At 48.3% G+C, this 19472-nt stretch overlaps 1 protein-coding gene across 1 annotated transcript in view; it reads right to left on the bottom strand.

Moving 5' to 3' along the window:
- Nucleotides 1-19472, bottom strand: part of XYLT1 (xylosyltransferase 1) — a 352297-nt gene that overhangs the window by 75209 nt on the left and 257616 nt on the right. The window contains exons 4-5 of the mRNA XM_002698037.6: nt 18061-18233; nt 16692-16894 (exon numbers count right to left, since the gene is read on the bottom strand). Coding sequence (XP_002698083.1) covers nt 16692-16894; nt 18061-18233 — 376 coding nt within the window. The remainder of the gene's footprint in view (nt 1-16691; nt 16895-18060; nt 18234-19472) is intronic.

Below are 19472 nucleotides of genomic sequence, written 5' to 3'. Positions count from 1 at the left end.
ACGGGTGAGATGCATTTTACATGTTGCTTCCTAGCTCAAGTAAAGCCAGGCAGGTTGGAGAAAAATAAAGTAAAAGGAGACTGTTGTTTTATGTCAAATTCAGCTACCCATGGCTGGGTTGGAGTCCAGGCCAGGCTGGAGGTTGACCAGAAGGCCTTGGGAATCTCACCCACACTTTCTCTATCCAGGGTCCTGAAAGCTGAAGCAAAAAGTCCATCAAAGCTGGCGCCTGGGTGACAGACTCCTCTGAGACAATGCAGGAAAGGTTGTGCCTGGGAAGATGTGTAGGTGCATGGGGAACTAAATTTGCAAAGGCTGAGACAGATCTGGGCAAGGCCATTATCTGAAATGTGGGAGATTCAGCAGAATGGTCTAGTGCAGGGATCTGTGAACTATGGCTCAACACATGTTTTTATAAATAAAGTTTTATTGGAATACCACCATGCTCAGTTGTTTACATACTGCCTATGCCTGCCCTATTGCTATAGTGGCAGAACTGTGCTACTGTGATAGAGACCATCTGGCTTGCAAAACCTAACCTGAAATTAACAAATTTTTTATTTGCTATTTGGCCTTTTATAAAAAGGTTTTGTCAACTCCTACCATTAATGCGGTTCTTCTTTTTTGGTCATACATACATTTTCCTGTCAACTGTTTTCCATATCTACCTTATCAAAGTATCTTTCTGGCCCACGCTTCTCCTTCCAATGCTGTAGTTTTCCTCAGACACATTTCCAACTCACACATTACCCATTTACTTATCTATTGTTTCTTTCTCTCATCAGCATGGGGGTGGGGCACACCAGCAATATTCTTTACTTACTGCTATATCCCAGAACCCAGAAAAGTGCCTGATGTGTGTAGCAGACATACATGTGTGTGTGCTCAGTCACGAAGTTGTGTCTGACTCTTTGTGACCTCCACGGGAGGAAATGCCATTCCTTCCCAACCCAGAGGCTGAACCCGCATCTCTTGCATTGGCAGGTGGGTTCTTTACCACTGAGCCACCTGGGAAGCCCTGTATAGTAGACACTCAATAAATATTTTTGAATGATTGAAGAGCCATTCACTCCTTGTATTCTGTTTTGCTAACATTTTCTTATTTAGATCAACTTTTTAAAAAAAGAAAACATCAACTTTGGAGATCTGGGGTATGTTACTTTTTCCTTATATGTACTATTACAGATAAATATTGCCATTTCAAAACCTTGTCTGCATAATACTCTAAACCATCTGTCTCACTGTGGCTCAGACTTAGGAAGCCCTGGCTTGTGGTCAAGGACAGGAAGGTCTATGTCTGAGCTCCATTTCTCAGTAGATGAGTGAGCTTGGAAGAGTCCTCATGACCCTTGTCTCTCAAATGGGGAGGATGAGGTCCTACCTCACCAGATGGCTGGTGAGACTGCAGGAGACCATCGAAGCACTTAGCACAGCACCCTGTGCATGCTCGGGGCAGGATGAACAGAGGCAGGGACACCTGGGGGGAGTGGGCATCACCCGGCAGGTCGATTCATGACAAGCAGCCATGGCTTGGTTTTGCAGTCATCCCTCTCAATGAAGCCAGCCTCGGACACTGCCCTGTTGCTGAATGGCTGCACCGAATCCAGCAAAGCAATTTGGATTAATGGGACCATTTAGCTGTAGGTGTCCAGAGAATGCATTGTTTAAAGTAACTTGTTAGAAACTTCCCCAGAGCGGCAAACTTTTAAACAAAGATTGACTCTGTAATCAAAAACTGCTTGGCCTTAAACCACATTCCCGCATCTCAAAGAGCACAATTACACTCAGAAAGGGGTGGCGATGTTTGTGCCCCTGGCTGGGCTTGCCAAGTAATGTTGACTGATGAACACAATTAAATTGCACCAAGGAGACACTTTCTCTGGAGGACACAGGAGACAGCCGGAGGCTCTTGGGGACACAATTTCCCATTCCTCCTCTACAAGGGAACAGGACACTGATGTGGGATCCCACTGAGGCCCTGTCCCAGGAAGGCTGGCTGGCACCACCCAATGGACGCTTCTTTCCCACTCTTCCCTTTCTAACTAAGCAGCATTACGGGCACTGGTTTAAGGCCAGAATGTGGGCTCCAGATGCTCAGCCTGGACCCGCTAGGGCTGCTTCACTTCAGATGGACAGGAGTAAGCAGAAGGCAGGGGACTTTGCTCTCGGCCTTGGCTTCTACTCTGTGACAATCCCCCAGGCTGTGAACCCATCTAGATGCCATAGCTGGCATCTGACAGCTTTTGACCCTGTCTGGGAGGCTTGTCATGGCCACCAGGTTGGTCAGGGCATACTATTTGAGCCTGGGGATGGGATGGGAGAGGTGAGGTTGAAGAGGCGATCCATAGGTAGAACTTTGGAGGAAGTTCCCACCTTGAACCTTCAGGAGATTGCAGCCACAGTGACTCAAGAGTGTTACTTCAGCCCACTGCGGTTGAGAAGGCTGATCAACACCAAGGCTCTTTTCAAAGAGCCCTGCAGCAGGGAGGGATGATGGGGCCCAGGGCTGCTCACCTTCCCGTGCATCCAGACATGGCTCAGCACCAGCGAAGAGCTCTCAGCTCTTGACTCTATAGAGAGCAGTTTGCGTCAAAGGTGTGTGGGTGCCTGCTCTCTTGTGAGTCACATTTCTATTTAGTACAAGGGTACAGAAGCCACCAGGGTCTTCCCGGGTGGCTCAGACAGTAAAGAATCTACCTACAGTGCTGGAGACCTGGATTTGCTCTTTGGGCCAGGAAGATCCCCTAGAGAAGGAAATGGCAACCCACTCCAGTATTCTTGCCTGGAGAATTCCATGGACAGAGGAGCCTGGCGGGCTGTAGTCCATAGGGTCATAACAGAGTCAGACATGACTAGGTGACTAACACTGTGGAGTCATAAGTTATAGGAGAGAAGGAAGTGACCATGTTTTTGGTCCAGAATTAATAACTGCCCAGGAATTTTTGTTATATAATAATAACGAGACCCATTTTCTGGTCATGTGTAACAAATGCTCAGCTCTGCACCGAGCCCTGTGTTTTATTATCCCTGATTATAATGATCCTGGAGGAAAGTTCTGTGGGGAGAGGGCTCCAGCCTTGTTTCCATATCAGGCCCCCTTCTGCCCATCTCCTTAGGTTCACCCAAAGGGAAGAAGGATTGAAAGTGTGATTACTCAGTGCTGGGGCATGATTATTAGTGGGCTGGCTTGGTGTCTGGTGAAAACGCCCAGCTGGATTCCACTACACATATATGTGTGTGTGTATATATATATAATTTTATTGATTGATTGATTGATTGATGGCTCTGCTGGGCCTTTGTTGTTGTGCTGGCTTTTCTCCAGTTGTGGTGAGTGGCGGCCACTCTCTAGTTGCAGTGCGAGGCTTCTCATCGCGGTGGCAACTCTTGTTGTGGCGTACGGGCTCCAGGGCGCTTGAACTTCAGTAGTTGCGGCATGTGGGCTCAGTACTTTCACTTCCCAGCCTCTAGAGCACAGGTTCAGTGGTTGTGGCACACAGGCTTAGTTGCTCCGCAGCCTGTGGGATCTTCCTCAGTCAGGGATTGAACCCATGTCTCCTGCATTGGCAGGCAGATGCTTTACCACTCAGCCACCGGGGAAACCCTCCACTACTTTTTTCTCATGTTTCTTGCTTCAAATCCAGGCTGCACCTGACCACTTGGGGCCAGAATCCATCATATTTTTTCTTGTCTCTTCCGTTCATGCAACTAGGTGGATGCAGGAAGCTAAGGGCTCCCTGGCTCCCTGACCACCTCTCTCTTCTCAATGCCATCACCACGGCTGAGCATCTTGGGCCCAACGTTTAGATGGTGGGAGGGATGAATGTGAGGATGCATGTGGATGCCAGGCCTGAGCCTCTGTGTCCACATGCAGCTGGGTATCAGCCTGCAGAGCTGGACCTCAGGCAGAGCTTGGATTCTCACCCGGCTGCTAGTAACATATCGTCTCCCTCTTACACGTGAGAAAATCGAGATTCAGGATGGTTGGATCCACCTGTCCTGGGATCGTGCAGCTAGTGGAAGATGCAGAAAAGATTCAAACCCAGGGCAGGATGACGTGGCATGATTGCTCATGTGCCCTTATGGAGAGAGCAATGGCTCAGAACATGCAGGCATCATTTCCATTCTGCAGCGGAACAACTGTGCACATTTGGAGGGACGGCAGCCATTCGGTCTTAATTACGCTGCTTGAGGCTAAGGTTTAAACGAGTGAGAATTCCATTAGCACCACAGTTTGGCAGTTTGGGGGAGGGGTTTGGAGAGTCTGAGATCCAAAGGGACAGGAGTTTAAAGGAATTTGAAAGCAAGGCGTTCCCAGCTAAGGAAGGACAGCTGGTTCCTCCCTCCATGCTCAGAGCAAACACAACTGGTAAAGCCCAATCTTCCATCAGCCAGAGGGGAAAGCCCATCTGGAAATGGGACCACACTTACTGTCATGGTCGCATGGTAGGGTTGTGCTCTTGTGATTGGCTTTTTCCCTGGGTGGGGCGGGTCCAATGCCAGCCAGCCTCTGAGTGAGGCAGTTGGGCAGAGTAGAAAGACGTTGCACTTGGGAGTCAGCTGCACCTGCCTTCAAACACAGGTTTGGCCCCTGCCAAGCTGTGTGACTTTGGTTGGGCAAGTCACTCACACCCACTCAGCCTCAGGGCCCTTCTCAGCCTCAGGGCCCTTCTCAATGCCAACCCTCTGAGGATGCTTTGAGAACCAAAGCAGAAAGTGATGACCTCTCAGCAGCTGGTAAATGCCGGTGGCTCTGGAGTCAGGTACTGATGTGCACCACGCCTCTCTTGGTTATTGGGCACTTCTGCCTCCTGGCTTCTCTTGCAGATGAAGAGGAAGAGGATTTAGAAGGGGGAGAATGAGGGGAACAGCTTCGGTCTAAACCTGCCAGTGGGTGCAATACAATCTGCAGGTGAAGAACTCAGGTTTCTTCTTCCTCTAATGATGAAAGAAGCATGGATGTCAATCCCAGTTGTGAGACACAGAGTCAATTCCTTAACTTCTCTCAGCCTCAGTTTCCACATCTGTAAAATGGGATGCAGCCACAGCATCTACATTCTGGGGTTTCTGTGACTTTAGATAACATATGGAACTCATTTGGCCCAGGATCCTGAATACAGTAAATACAGCCGCCCCTCGGGATCTGCACCCCTGCAGATCTAGAACCCACTGCACATGTACCAAAATCCCAGGATGCCCAAGTATCTTACAGTCAGCCCTCCACATCTGTGGGTTCCAGATCCAACCGACCTGGATGTGAACTATGGATACAAAGACCGACTGGACTCACGAAATTCTAGCTGATATCATCTACGGGAGTCTGGAGAATCTTGAAGGGCTTCCCCAAGCATCTCCTTTGAGAGTCCACTACTGACCATTTTCTGGGCTGGTCAATGACTCAGATGGCAGCAAGTGGAAGGAAGGAAATGAATGATGATGATGAATAATGAAGATAACAAAACACACAGAGTTTTCACCTAGCCACCCCAAGATTGGACCTTAACCCTGTCTGTTGGGCCCATGCTCATCCAAATCCCTGCTGTCATCAATAAAAGGGGTAGAAACTCCCCTCCTTTATCCCATTTGACTTATAAGACATGCTGTTTCACTAGAAAGCCCTTGAGAATAATCTCTACCTGTAGTTACGTGTGAGAGGGAGGCAGGGGAAGATAAGAGGCTCTGCAGGGTTTATCACCCACACTGTGGGCCACTTGGGCTCACATTCAAATTCCCAGGATACACTTGGATGTGCTCTAGCATCCCAGAGTGCACAGCATCCCTGCTTTTGGCCTCTGGTGGACAAAGCACATCAATGATGCTTTCCTGAGAAGCAAACATGCTCAATGCACTGTATAGGAAGATGCCCATGGCTGGAAATATCCTGTCTATGGACATGTAGACAGTTTCTGCCAAGAGGAAGAACTATGAGATCTGAGGAGCAAGGTATTAGGAAGAAAACACCTTACCAAATTCAATGCATGGTCAATGTGGGATGCATCAGACAATTAAACTGGCAGAGGCTGGAGATCATATTTGTCTCTGAACTGGCAGCATCCACTTTCTTATTTTGCTCAGAGAGCAGTGTAATTCTCCCAGTGGAAGCATTCCTGCCCCACGACAAGGTCCACCAGGACAGGAGTTTTCTTTTCATCATTGTGTTCGCTACTCCAAGCTGAGCAACAAGGATCGTGCTGCTTAATATACTACTTGATTACATTTAAATTAAAATCAAACCACATTTACAACTTGGTTCCTTGGTTCCATAAAGCACATTTCAAGCTCTCAATAGCCACATGTGTCTGGTGTCTGCTGAGCTAGACATCAGCACAGTGAGTTCTACTGGACAGTGTGGGCCTACAGCATTGCCTGGAATCCAGTAGGATCTCAGTAAGTATGTGACGGATGAAGGAAGGACTGAAGGGCTGGCCAAAGCCAGGGCACATGACTAAAGATAAAACCATCCACTTCCTTTCCCCAGCACTCAGCATTTTTCAGTAATGAAAGGAGAGAAAACAGCCAGCCAGCAAACAGACATTATGACTGAAAAGTATTTAAGCCACAGGGCATCCTCTGAGTGAGAAAAGTCATGTCATTCTTGCCTTGAGTTCTGCCACCTTCTGCACTGATTATGTGAACTCCCTACATTCTCCCAGGGATGTCCTTCCTTATCCACTTGAGCCAACACAGTGTTCCACCCCAACTTTCTGAGGAGTCGGTGCTTCTCATCTGTGCCCCATCAGAACTCCAGCCTCGCTCTGTCCAGGGGATGCTCTGGGTTGGTCCTCGCCTCCAGAAAGCTTGTAGAGCTGTCCAGCCAAAAATACAGCTCAGGAAACCCAGGACAGCCAGCAAGGGGAAAGCAAACTGTGTTTCTGGAGGCAGGAGTGAGCTCTGTCGGGCTAAAAAAATAACAGGGCCGAGGAAATGATTATTTTGCTATTAGATGAAAACACAACGGTTAACGGCATAATTACAGGCATGTTTTTCCAGCTGCCTTGTGACCAACAGATACACTCTTTCCAACTTGCACATTATCTGGGTGGAGCTTTCCCTGGATGGTGTCCACCGGGGCTTTGGGGTCTCAGGAAAGAGGGTGTGCATTTCTGAACATCCAAAGAATAAAAGCGGCTGGATGTTGAGAACGTGGTCAGTGGGAGAGATGGTTGAACCCAAAGATCTGGTGCTGGGCTCCCAAATATGACCTCCTATGAAGTACTGAGGCTAACATATTTTCCACCCAACACTCACCTTGCTATTGATTACTGTAATTAGGGGATGAATGTCTGTGTCTCCCCCAAATCAATGATCTGCTGTTCCCCTCTGCCATACCTCCACCCCCTCTTTTGCACAGTGGGCCTCACTTCAGGACTTGGTTTTAAACCTCACTGTTTAAAAGCACCTCATCTAGGTTGATAGAAGAGCCCCTGTTTGAGTTTCCTGAGCCATACAGCAAATTCCTGTTGGCTATCTGTTTTATATATGGTAATGTAAGTTTCCATGTTACTCTTTTGATACATCTTACCCTCTCCTCCCCTCTCTCCATGTCCATAGTCTGTTCTCTATGTCTAGAGGGGTGGGATTGGGTGGGAGATGGGAGGGAGGCTCCAAAGGGAGGGGATATATGTATACCTATGGCTGATTCATGTTGAGGTTTGATAGAAGACAACAAAATTCTGTAAAGCAATTATCCCTCAAAAAAAAAAAATAAATAAATAAAGCACCTCATCTCCCTGACCATGCTCCTTAAAGTGGGGCCTCCTCCTTGTCTCCCATCACGGCACCCTGACATTATTCGATCAACATGCTCTCCATTTCTCTCATAAACTGTAAATGCCCTCAGTGAACGAGCAGATCCATTCCTCTGCCGCATCTCACAGTCCCTAGCATTCAGCCTGGCTCAGCACCCGGCCAGGAAGTGAACTGCACACCTGTTTGAATCGATGATTATATTTTGTAAGCTGCTCCCAGAGAGGGTGGTGGCTTCTGGCCTTTCCCTATGGCCCTGGAGAGGCTGTAGCTCGTTTCCAGAGTCTGGCTCAGACTATGTCCTCTTGGGGGACTCTGAAGACCCAGGTGTGAAGCAACGATGGTCTGACTTGAGCTGAGATGGAGGAATCACAGGTGAGAATGGACATGGGAACAGTGTCAGGGTTAGAATGAGAATACGTGGGCCTCCTTGGAACAGTGAGACGGAGGCCACACAGATTTCCAGCTGCTGGTGAACAGGTGGTCCTATTCAGAGGATGGGGAATTGGAAGGGGGAGCTGATGTGGATTGGGAAGCAGTTCTAGAACAATCATTTGAGGGCCATGATCCTATAGGGAGACAATTTCCTGGAGCTAACCTCATGGGTCTACTGAGAGCTACGTCTGCTACTCAAAACTTCCAAGGGTTCCAGGGCCCTTGTTTTGGGGAATTTATGCTCCTTAAAAAGAATAAGAAACACCTTGCACTACTATCAAAAAGAAATATACGTGAGCAAGGAGATAGGGAAATCAGAACCCTGAGCACTGCTGGTGGTGTAAATTGGTAGTCGCTATGAAAAACAGTATGGAGGTTCCTCAAAAACTAAAAATAGAATTACCATATGATCAGTAATTCTACTTCTGGGCATAACTAAAAGAACGGAAAACAGGGAGATGATGAGATGTTCATTCACCCATGTTCTCAGCAGCATTATTTACCACAGCTATAAGGTAGAAGCCACCCAAGTGTCCATCAGTGATGGATGAGTGGACAAGCAAAACGTAGTCTCTCCAGACAAGGGAGATTTATTCTCTCCCAGAAAGGAAGGGAATTGTGACACCTGCTATGACGTCAATGAACCTTGAGGGCATTCTGCTAAGTGAAATAAACCAGTCACAAAAAGAAAAATACTGTCTAATTCCACTTCCAGGAGGTCCCTAAAGTGGTGAAATTCATAGAAACAGAAAATAGAATGCTGGTTGCCAGGGCCTGGGGAAGGGGAGATGGGGAGTTGTTTAACGGGTATGGAGTTTCAGTTTTGAAAATGAAAAGAGTTCTGGAGCTTGGTGGTCTAATAGTGTGAATGTGCTTAACCACTTAAAAACGGTTAAGATGGTAGGTTTTAAGTTATGCACATTTTATCACAGTTAAAGCCAAAAGAACAAAGAGGAGTCTCTAGCACTTTCTTTCACAGTCCTTAGCTGTCCCCTCCTATCTCAAGGTCAGTCCTCTTCTAAAACTCTGGCCTCAGGCCCCGTTCTGGATCCTTTGTGCCAGATATGCTCCGCAGGTCTCCTGAGAACTAGGCTGTCTTGTGCAGATGGGGGGCCTGGGCCCTATACATGAACAGCTGCCTAGCTCTGTGCCTAAAAGGCTAAGACACTGCTTGGATTCAGGAAGCTCACGATGGCTTCTGAGACCCCTGCCTCTGGCTGAGGTTTGGGAGGAGGGTTCCCTGAATGTGGTTCTACACCAGCAATGGCAGCAGCAGCAATCACCTCCTTCCTCACAGGCCTCCCCCACCGGCCCAGTCCCCTCACCACTGTTATCTCACAGCAGCCAAAGTGATCTCTCCACATTGCAAATAACGCTGAAGCTTTGAAGTGTTAGTTGCTCAGTTGTGTCTGACTCTGCGAGCCCATGAACTGTAGCCTGTCAGGCTCCTCTGTCCATGGAATTCTCCAGGCAAGGATACTGGAATGGGTTGCCATTCCCTTCTCCAGGGGCTTCTCATTAAAACTGCACAGCTCCTGGGCTAAGGATTCAACCACCGGACAAGGGATCAGAAATCCCTACAGGACCTGGCTGGACCATCCTCCCTGGTGGTAAGGCATTCTGGCTGGTTGTGTTTCAGCCACATCAGCCTTCTTTTAACTCCTCAAGCCTGTCAGGGGTCCTCTGACACCTGGGCCTTTGCTTATGCCATCCCCTTACCTGGAACACACTGCTAGCTAAGCCCTACCCATCTCACACACCTCAGTTCACGTGCTGCCTCCTCAGAGAGGTCACCCCAACGTGCAGATGAGCTTCACTTGCTAAATGCTCTTTCATCTGCCCTTCCTTTCAGAATGCTTGCCTCACTTTGTGATCACATGTTCACTCGTGTGATCTTTCTGGTTAGTTTCCCACTCCCTCTATCAATAACGAGGGCTGTTGCACAGACAATGCCCGCTGGGTGCTAAGCATGGTCCATACATTAATTCATTTCTCTCTCTAAGCAACCATATGCAGCGGTGTTGTTGTTGTACCCATTCTACAGATGAGGCAGCTGAGGCCCAGAGACATTAAGCGATATTCTCAAGTCCATGTTCACATAGCTAGTAAACAGAAGAGCTGGGATTCAAACCCAGGTGATTCAAACCACTAGGATGAGGGCAGAGACTGACCATATTTCTCTTTCCCTTTGAATACCCAGTAGCCAGCATAGTGTCTGGCACATAGTAGGTGGTCAGTAAGTATCTGCTGCATGAATGAGTGAAGTCAGAGAAGCCCCATCTTCTGATCTTACCTGTGGGACCATTTTCAGCTGGCCTCTCAGGCAAGCCTGAGCTCTTTCCTCCCCAAGACACCCTTGGGTTGCTTTCAGAGGGGCTTGGATGGTGAAAGAAGGAAGGAGGGAAAAAGGGAAACTGAGACCTCTGTCCCTAAGCCTTCATCTTTCCATCTTCAACCCCAAATCTGTCTCAACCAGCCAGAATCACTGGAAACTTCTCTAATGGAACCAGGCGGAGGACTGCCAGGCTGAACGGGGAAGATCACCAGGCTTCTGTGGACGAGGGTGCACAGATCAGCACCCCTACCCTGACCCTGGCATCATCAGAGCTCAGGCAGTAAAAGCCCTAGTATCAATGCTGTGCAGAGGCCCACGTGATGGAGTTGCATCTTCTTAAACCAGATGAGGTCCTCACCTTAGGTTGTACAGCACAAGCCAAGCTGGCCAAGAGATGGAGCTTTCAAGGAGCTCTTAAGAATCCTGTTTCTACCACCTGATGAGTGGGTAAACAAATTATGGCACAGCCACACAATGGAATAGTAGACAGCCATAAAAAGGATGAAGCACTGGCATAGGCTACAGTGTGGGTAAAGCATGAACATGTCATCCTAAGTGAAAGAAGCCAACCACAAAACATCACACACTGTATGATTCCATACATACGAAACATCCAAAGTAGGCAAATCCATAGAGACAGATTAGTGATTGACAGGGGCTCATGGTGGGATGTGAATGGGGAGGGGCAGGGTTTCCTCTTGGGGTAATGAACGTGTTTTGCAACTAGAGAAAGGTTCTGGTTGCACAACACTGTGTGTGTGTGCTCAGTCATGTCCAGCTCTTTGTACCTCCATGGACTATAGCCCTCCAGACTCCTCCCTCCATGGGATTTTCCAGGCAAGAACACTGAAATGGGTTGCCATTTCCTTCCCTAGGGGATCTTCCTGACCCAGGGATTGCACCTGCATCTCCCACATTGGCAAGAGGATTCTTTGTCACTAGCACCACGGGGAAAGCCCATGACATTGGGCATGTACTAAATGCCACTGGATAGAACCCTTCAAAATGGTTCATTTAGTGTTAAGGGAATTTAACCTCAATTTTTAAAAAAAGAAAAAAGAGACCACTGGCTGTATCCTTGTGGTCAAGTTCCTCAACATCTCTGTGCCTCAGTTTTTTCATCTGAAAAATGGCCTCCCCAAAGTATGTGTGGAGGACCATGTCAGGACCATGGACAGCACTTAAAAAAAAACCAAAACCGTGCCAGGGATGTCCTAGGTGCTGTAAGTGCATCTTGCTGTGGTTATGATTTGCTATTCACAACAGGAATTCCTTGACCCACTCGAGAATCAGTGGCCTGACTAGAGGAATAAAAAGTAGGGGACTGACTACGCACAGATGCACAGTCCTTTGGCAGATCCCAGGGTGACTAGACTCTGTGCCTGGGTATTATCAAGGGGTTAACTTCCCTGCAAAATTCACCAGAAGTTCTAATACTAACCTCTTTAAACATTCTTACACACCAGAAGCTATGGTTTAAGGGATGAGGATAAAACAGCACACACGTTAAAGGCCCTGGTAGAGGGCCTGACACACAGTAGGCACACAGGAAACATCTGCTGGATCTGGGCATTCGTCCTGCTTGATCAGTGCCATGGAGATACTGATCTTGGGGATGTTGCAGAGAAGCCCAGACACCTGCTTCCTGTCTGTTTGAGCTGGTCTTTCTGGCTGAGGAGCTGCAGAAAGGCTCTTGTGCTCCTGCCCTGAGTCCCTGGTGGTATCTCAAGAGAGAGGTTTGGGTCAATGGTTAAGGGTGGCTTAAATGTCCACATGGTGGGCCCCATTGGGTTAGACCTTGTTGCTGTGAATCCCTAAGAGGCAGAATTAGTAGATTCTGGGTTTTGCTTGATGCTTGCACACACACAATATGCACGCACACACACACACCACAGACAGAATGTGAGCCCTGGAGGGGCCATGGACACTTTCAGCCTTTGCGTCTGGTTTGCTCCAGGACACAGGGCCCAGTAACAGACGGTGTGGGGTCTGTTACCACTGGCCCAAACCTCGCAAACCAACTGCACAATGCTTTTGTGCACCATTCATCCCTGTCTGTGGTCCATCTGACTGAAGAATGCCAGTGCAGTTTCCAGCCTCACTCAGTAAACAGAGTATATTGAATAAAAGCATCATGTTCTTTGATGATTCCAAACCTAGCAGGGTTTCGATGGTTGGAAATATCCATTTTCATTCACACACTGGATGCATAAAAAGCTCCAACCAGAGCTTACGTGGGCCAGGCGGTCATGTCAGCAGTGAAGTGGGAAGGCCTAGATTCTTTAAACATAACTTCGGTTGCATATTCCAAACACAAGAACGTCTTTCTGTTCACAGACGAGTTGGTTCTCGCCTGATTCTCTTGAAACATTCAGTCTTTGAGTCTCACTTTGCATTTCCCACTTTTGAAAGGGATGTGAGTTCAAGAACTATTTTTCTGCTCTTTTCATGAGTGAAGGGAAAAAGGAAAGCAACTCAGTTGATGATGAAGTCCAGCCTGTGGGGCCAGCACTGTTATACAACTATGATAACTACTGCCTGCTTTTTGGGAGCACTTTCTGTGTCAGGCGCTGTGTTAAGGCCTTGACTTGCAATGTTTCCTCTAATCCTCCTAACTGCCCTATGAAATAGGTCCCAATACTGGGTCCCTTTTAGGTGCATACACTCAGATGCAGAAAGCTGAGGCAACATGTGCCAATTCAAATGGGCCATCGGTGGTGGCAGAATCTGCAGCCAGGCTGTCTGCATCCAGGGTCTCATGGAGGCTACTGGCCAGTAGAGACCAGTGAATCTGGCTGGCGTTTAGAGCCAGACAGCTCACCTGGACAGGCGATGTCAAATCACAGACAGCTCAGAGCAGCCAGGATGGGTGAACACTGCCCTTGGATATCCACCCAGGTTTTCAGAGTCTCATAGAAGCTTCTGACTTGGGCACTCCCGCCCCTTCTAGAAGGCTCCTAAGTTTGCTCATCCTTCCTGGGAGGGGAAAAGTCGTGGTTTTGGAAGCTACAGATGGAGTGGCAGATGGGAAGTGAAAGCCTATCAGAGTTGCCCAGGATAAAACCATTCATCTGCAAAATTCATATGTTTTTGTGTGGGGTGACTTCACGAAAACAACAGCAAGAGGAACCAGCAGTGCCTGACGCGTGAAGTGCCTCCAGCCATGATGCTGGCAACGCGAGTGGGTGGAAGAACTGGCAGCGGGGTGGACAGGGAAATGAGGGCCGTGGGAGGTGGAGGAGAGACAGGTCGACAGGCACGGCTAGACAGCCGGAGCATCAAAGCTAAAAACAGGATGACTCCCTTCTCCGAACCCCCAAATGGGTGGGGCACATGGTCTGAGAAAGGATTTCTGCACCTTTCTCAGAGATCAGGAGGCTCAGCCTTGGATCCAGCTTGAGGATTCAGAGCTGATAGGTACTGAGCTAAGTGCCCAAACTCTCTAGGTTCCATGACTACAATCTGATTTCACAGAAGTTGTGTTTACTTGCCAAGGGTCACCTGCGAGTGAGGTGGCAGAACTCAGAGTCTAGCCTTAAGCCATCATATGGGAGTCTGAGCACTCATCTTCTTGGATACTGAAATGCTAGGAATGCTGATCTCCTGGACCAGCTGACCGGCTAAGTGACTGCTGTTACAACTGCAACTTGCAAATCAACACAGGGCCTATAGGGGGCAGCGTTGAGGCTTGATACAATTCTGGGAAAGGTCATAGGCTGGCCCCCCTGCCTTTGAGAGGTCCTGGTCAAGTGTCACCTCCTGACTGAGGCTGACATGACTTCTGAGGCCTCCATGGGAGGTCTGGAGCCGGGGGAGTGGGAATCTTGACCTTTGAAGGGAGGGTCTGCCACGCCAGCAGCTGTACTCGGCATTCTGGGGTATTTCTGAACACACTCCTTCTTTGGAAGGGAGAGGGAGAAGGCTCCAGCTCACCCTCGCCTTGTACTTCCCTATACTCATCTCTCCTCCTCGTTTTGTTTATTAGGTTCCAGGCATGTTTAAATTTCTCAAAGGCAAGTAGTTCATCTCTGACCCAAGTCCAGGCTGTTCTCTCTCTCAGGAACTGGAGAGTTCTCAGCTGGAGGCAGTTTTGCTCCTCCAGAAACACAGCACCTGGAGATATTTGTGGCTGCCACAAGTGGTTGGAAACAGGAACCACTACTGGCATCTAATGGGTAGAGGCCAGGGGTGCTTCCAAATACCAGGAGTGAGCAGGGAAGCCTCATGGCAGAGAATGATCTAGCCCCAGGTCATATAGATGGGCTTCCCAGGTGGCTCAGTGGTAAAGAACCCACTTGCCAATGCAGGAGACAGAACAGAAGTGGGATCGATCCCTGGGTTGGGAAGATCCCCTGGAGGAGGACATGGCAACCCACTGCAGTATTCTTGCCTGAAGAATCCCCATGGACCACAGAGGAGCTGGTGGGCTATAGTCCATAGTGTTACAGAACTGGACACCACTGAAGTGACTTAGCACTCATGCAATCATATTGACATTAAATTCCAAGACAGACTTTATCTTTTAGATATGTTTACTGAAATATTTGGGGCTTCCCAGGTGGCTCAGTGGTAAAGAACCCACCTGCCGATGCAGGAGTTGCAGGAGACGTGGGTTCGATCCCTGAGTTGGGAAGATTCCCTGGAGAAGGAAATGGCAACCCACTCCAGTATTCTTCCCTGAAGGGTCCAAAGGACAGAGGAGCCTGGCAGGCTATAGTCCATAGGGTCGCAAAGAGCTGGGCATCACTGACCAACTGAGCACACATGCACACACTGAAATATTTACAGATACAATTATATGACCTCTTAGAAATGCTTCACCAGGGCTGGTGGAAGAGGGTCAAGGTCTTTATTGGTATGGATACAGATGAATTGATTATAGTTGAAACTGGGTGATGCAGGGGTCATTTACTAGTCTTGTATTCTTGTGCATGTTTGAGAATTGCCTTGATAAAACACCTTTTATAAGACTCCTTCAGAGAAAGGAAGGCCCTTTCCTTCACCCCGTCCACTTCTCCTTTTTGGCCTTTCAATAAGCGAGATGAAAGACACAGTCAAGCAGAGAGCTGCTTTCTTGATAGGAAATATAGTTCACTTTGTTGCCTTTTTTACTCCGTTTAAAGAGATCTCCAGGGGTTTTCTTTGCTTACACCTCTTTTAAAGAGTAGATCAATGTTTGTGCAAAGGGACAGAGTGGCATCTGAATTTCTCACCGCCCAGGGCTGCTGGTTGCTCCACCACCCACTCATAATTGTGGCTGAGTAGCCTACAGGCCCTGGGGAGACCTCAGGAGAAACTAGAGATCTGCAGTTTCAGTTGAAATCTACCAGCCGTAGAATGTGGGCAATCAATTCATGTGTTAAAATTGGATAGGAGCCAAACAAACCCACCCATGGGATTCCAACAGCCCAGAGACGCCTGTCTGATTCTGCCCAGGCTGTCACACCCCGCTCCCTTCTTCCACTTTGTCCTTTTCAGTTTAACACCTAAGTCAGACCTTGACCTTCCTCTGCTCCAAACACGGCGTGCAGTTCTCATCTTCCTTTGACTAATGGACAAATTCTAGACCCTCCATGATCTCACCTCAGTTTTCTCTCTGGCTTCAGTTTCTTAGGACTTCACCCTCTCTTCCAGCCACACTGAGCCCTGCTGTTGCTGGAACACATCAGGCATCCTCAGGGCTCAGCACCTGCGCTGCTCTCTGCTGGACCATTTTCCCTGTCTGGGCAGCTCACTCCATCACCATCTTCCATTCTTCTCCGGAAGGATGTTCCTGGCCACTCTCATTACAATTCCACCTCCAACCTGCTCCTGCTGCTCTCTGCCTTATTTTTCTGATGTACCATTTTAAATACTTAGTTTGCATGTTGTCTGTTTCCCCCATTTGAATGGAAGTACCTCATGGCCAGGGGTTTCAGCCTTTGAAGTATGTTCTCAAAAAGAGCTGGGAAAACCATGTACTCAAGAAATCTCTGTTGAATGAATGAATGAGTGAATGCTCACATGATTCTCAAGCACAACGTGGCCCTCATGTAGAGAGACCTTACAGAGACAGTGAGTAAGCATCTCTGAGGCAGGAAGGCTTCTCCAGACAGGAGGCAGGCTGCTTCTGCCTCTGGCTTCCCAGATATAACAGGGGAAGCAGGACCTCAAAGCAGGCTGGCCAGGGCCGCCTTACCTGATGGGGTAGTCAGCTGCGCTGAGGTTGATGAAGAAGTCCCAGGGCCAGTCGGTCATCTCCAGGAGGTCCCGCATGCTCTGCAGGTATGTGGACAGGAGGCTGGCTCCCCCCCAGATGGTGGCCATCCTCCAGGGCGTGACACGGACGTTGCTGTACTGCCTGGCGAACTGAAGCACTTGGCGATGCAGGTAATTGGAGCGCTTTCACAGGAGAGGAAGGGTGACATTCAGCAGCGTGGAAAACACCCCAGCCCTGCCCCTTACCCCCTCTCTGTCCCTTCCCTTCTAGGTGACAGGGCTTCTGAACTTTGCCAAGTAACTGATTCAGACCTGGGGTGTCTTTCTGCATCGTTACACAAACTTCATTATTTTTAAAGTATTACTTTAGCAATTTGAGATGCAGATTCCCTGGTCCTGCCTCTGTATTACTGGTTCCCCAGGTATAGGCTGGTGCCTGGGAATCTGCATTTTTCTCTAAGACTGATACATATGGTCTGAGGATAACAAGCTAAGTAATATGGTTTCATCTAATATGATTGCATCCCTGGTTCAGGAAGATCCCCTGGAGAAGAGAATGGCAACCCACTCCAGCATTCTTGCCTGGAGAATTCCATGGACAGAGAGGAGTCTGGCAGGCTAAAGTCCATGGGGTCACAAAGAGTTGGATATGACAGAGTGACTAACACTTGCATTTAAACCTGAAGAGTATTTTGAAAGGTAGACTTTCTCCACTACCCTCTGGCAGGCCTGCTAGAATCAGACTTCTGAATAGGCATCCCCTTTGTCTTCTTGACCAAAGACACAATCATGTCACATCAGCAGACCAACAGAAACCTCTGGAACAAGATGCTCAGGGGTCAACAAGCTGGCTCCATGATTTTTTTTTTTTGGTAAATAAAGTTTTATTGAAACAGTCACACACATTCATTTGTGTATGTTTTTATGGCTGCTTTCAGGCTACAATGCCAGAGCTGATTAGCTGTGACAGAGTGTATAGCCCACAAAGCCTGAAATACTTGCCCTCTGGCCCTTGATGGGAAAAGTGGGCCCAACCCTGGGTTAGCTATCCTTATAGCGTGGCAGGCATTGCATTGGGCAGGGCCATGAGCAAAAGAGGTATGACTGACAATGTTCATTGTCATTGAAGGGAGTCTAAAGTCACAGTTTCGAGCTTTGAAACTGACACCCATGCATGTGCACACACACACACACACACACACACACACACACAACACACCTACACAGCACTTCAAGGCCAAATGGTCTGGGGGAGGCAGCTGCTCAGCCTGCAAGGCTCCCCTGGAAGGGAAGGGCAGACACACCCCCAGAGAAGTGCCAGCAGGGGACAATCAGAGGGCGGGCCTCACCTTGTCCACGTGGATGTAGTAAAAGTGGTCCTTGTGGTAGATGGCCTTGAACATGCGCTGCAGCTGCCGGGAGGCGCGGCCGTGGACCACCAGGACGAAGGCGATTCTGACCGGGTTGGCCAGCATGTACTCCACTGAATCCTCGTCCCACTGAACGTTCTTGTTGGCTTTGCCTGGGAAAATCAGGGAGATCACAGAGGTGGGGTGAGTTTGGCTGTCCTCAGTGGGTGTTTCTCTGATGCTTCTTCCCGGGATTATTTGAGGGGCACAGTGGTCATTTTGGTCCCTGAAACTGGTTTCAACATAACCAAGCAAGTCCTGGACCCTTACTCTGTCCTGGTAAACAGGAGTGGGGGCCCCAGAGGAGCTAAAGACATGGTTTCCATCCCCAGGGAGCCAAACAGCACTGATGGAGACACGTGTACACATATTAAAGCCAGAGGAGATGAGCCACGTAAGAGGTACATTTCTGAACCACAGAGGAAGGAGCAGTTAATTTCAATTTGGAAAATGTTAAGATATACGTGCTGTCTTTGTTTGTCCAGAATCCACTCTCATTTCTCCTCCGAACAGCATCTATTTTGTTTTGTTTTTAAATTGTGGAAAGAACAGATAACCTGAGAGCTACCCCCTTAACACATTTTTAAGTGTTCAGGATGGCAGTGTGGATGATAAGTAATAGCTTATGGTGAACAGTGTCAGATTTGTGATCTCCAAAGAAAATTTAGCTTCGGGACCAGGGACCAGGCTTGATCACTCAAGAGCTTTTGTGCAGCAGAGTTTTATTAAAGCGAACAAAGGACAGAGAAAGCTTCTGACATAGACATCAGAAGGGGGATGGAGAGTGCCCCTCTCACTAGTCTTAGCAAGGCCTTATATAGTTTCATCAGACCCACTCCCACAACATACATCTGAAATTAACAAGATTAGAACTAACAATAGAAGGGTCTTACCAGACCCACTCCCACAGTATACAAGTTTTAAGAGAACAAGATTAGTCAGAAGGTTGAGAAACGTGTCCTCAAGCAAGAAACACTGTTATATTGACTAAGACAAAGCAATGTAGAAAAAAAAAAAATTGTCCTTTTTCTCTTCCTTGAGAGCCTCAGACACTTCTCTCTCCTTGAGAGCCCAGACTCCTTTCTCCTCCTCGGGGACCCCAGATTTCTTATCAACCTACTAGGAAATTGACTCTCATAAGCACAATGTTGCATGGCAGATCTCTGGAACTTATCCATCGTGCCTAATGAGAAATTTATCACCCAATATTTTGAAGGGCGTCAACCTCCCCCATTCTCTGTGTGGAAGGAGAGGGTCTCTATCTAGTATCAGTTTCAGGGGTGGTTACAGGACTTAGGCTTGGCCAGTCAGGACACAATAGGTAAGGTTCAGAGTTAACTAAGCTATTTAGC

Source organism: Bos taurus, chromosome 25, assembly GCF_002263795.3.
Source record: "Bos taurus isolate L1 Dominette 01449 registration number 42190680 breed Hereford chromosome 25, ARS-UCD2.0, whole genome shotgun sequence".
Lineage (NCBI taxonomy): Eukaryota > Metazoa > Chordata > Mammalia > Artiodactyla > Bovidae > Bos > Bos taurus.
This window is presented reverse-complemented; position numbering and strand designations above follow the sequence as displayed.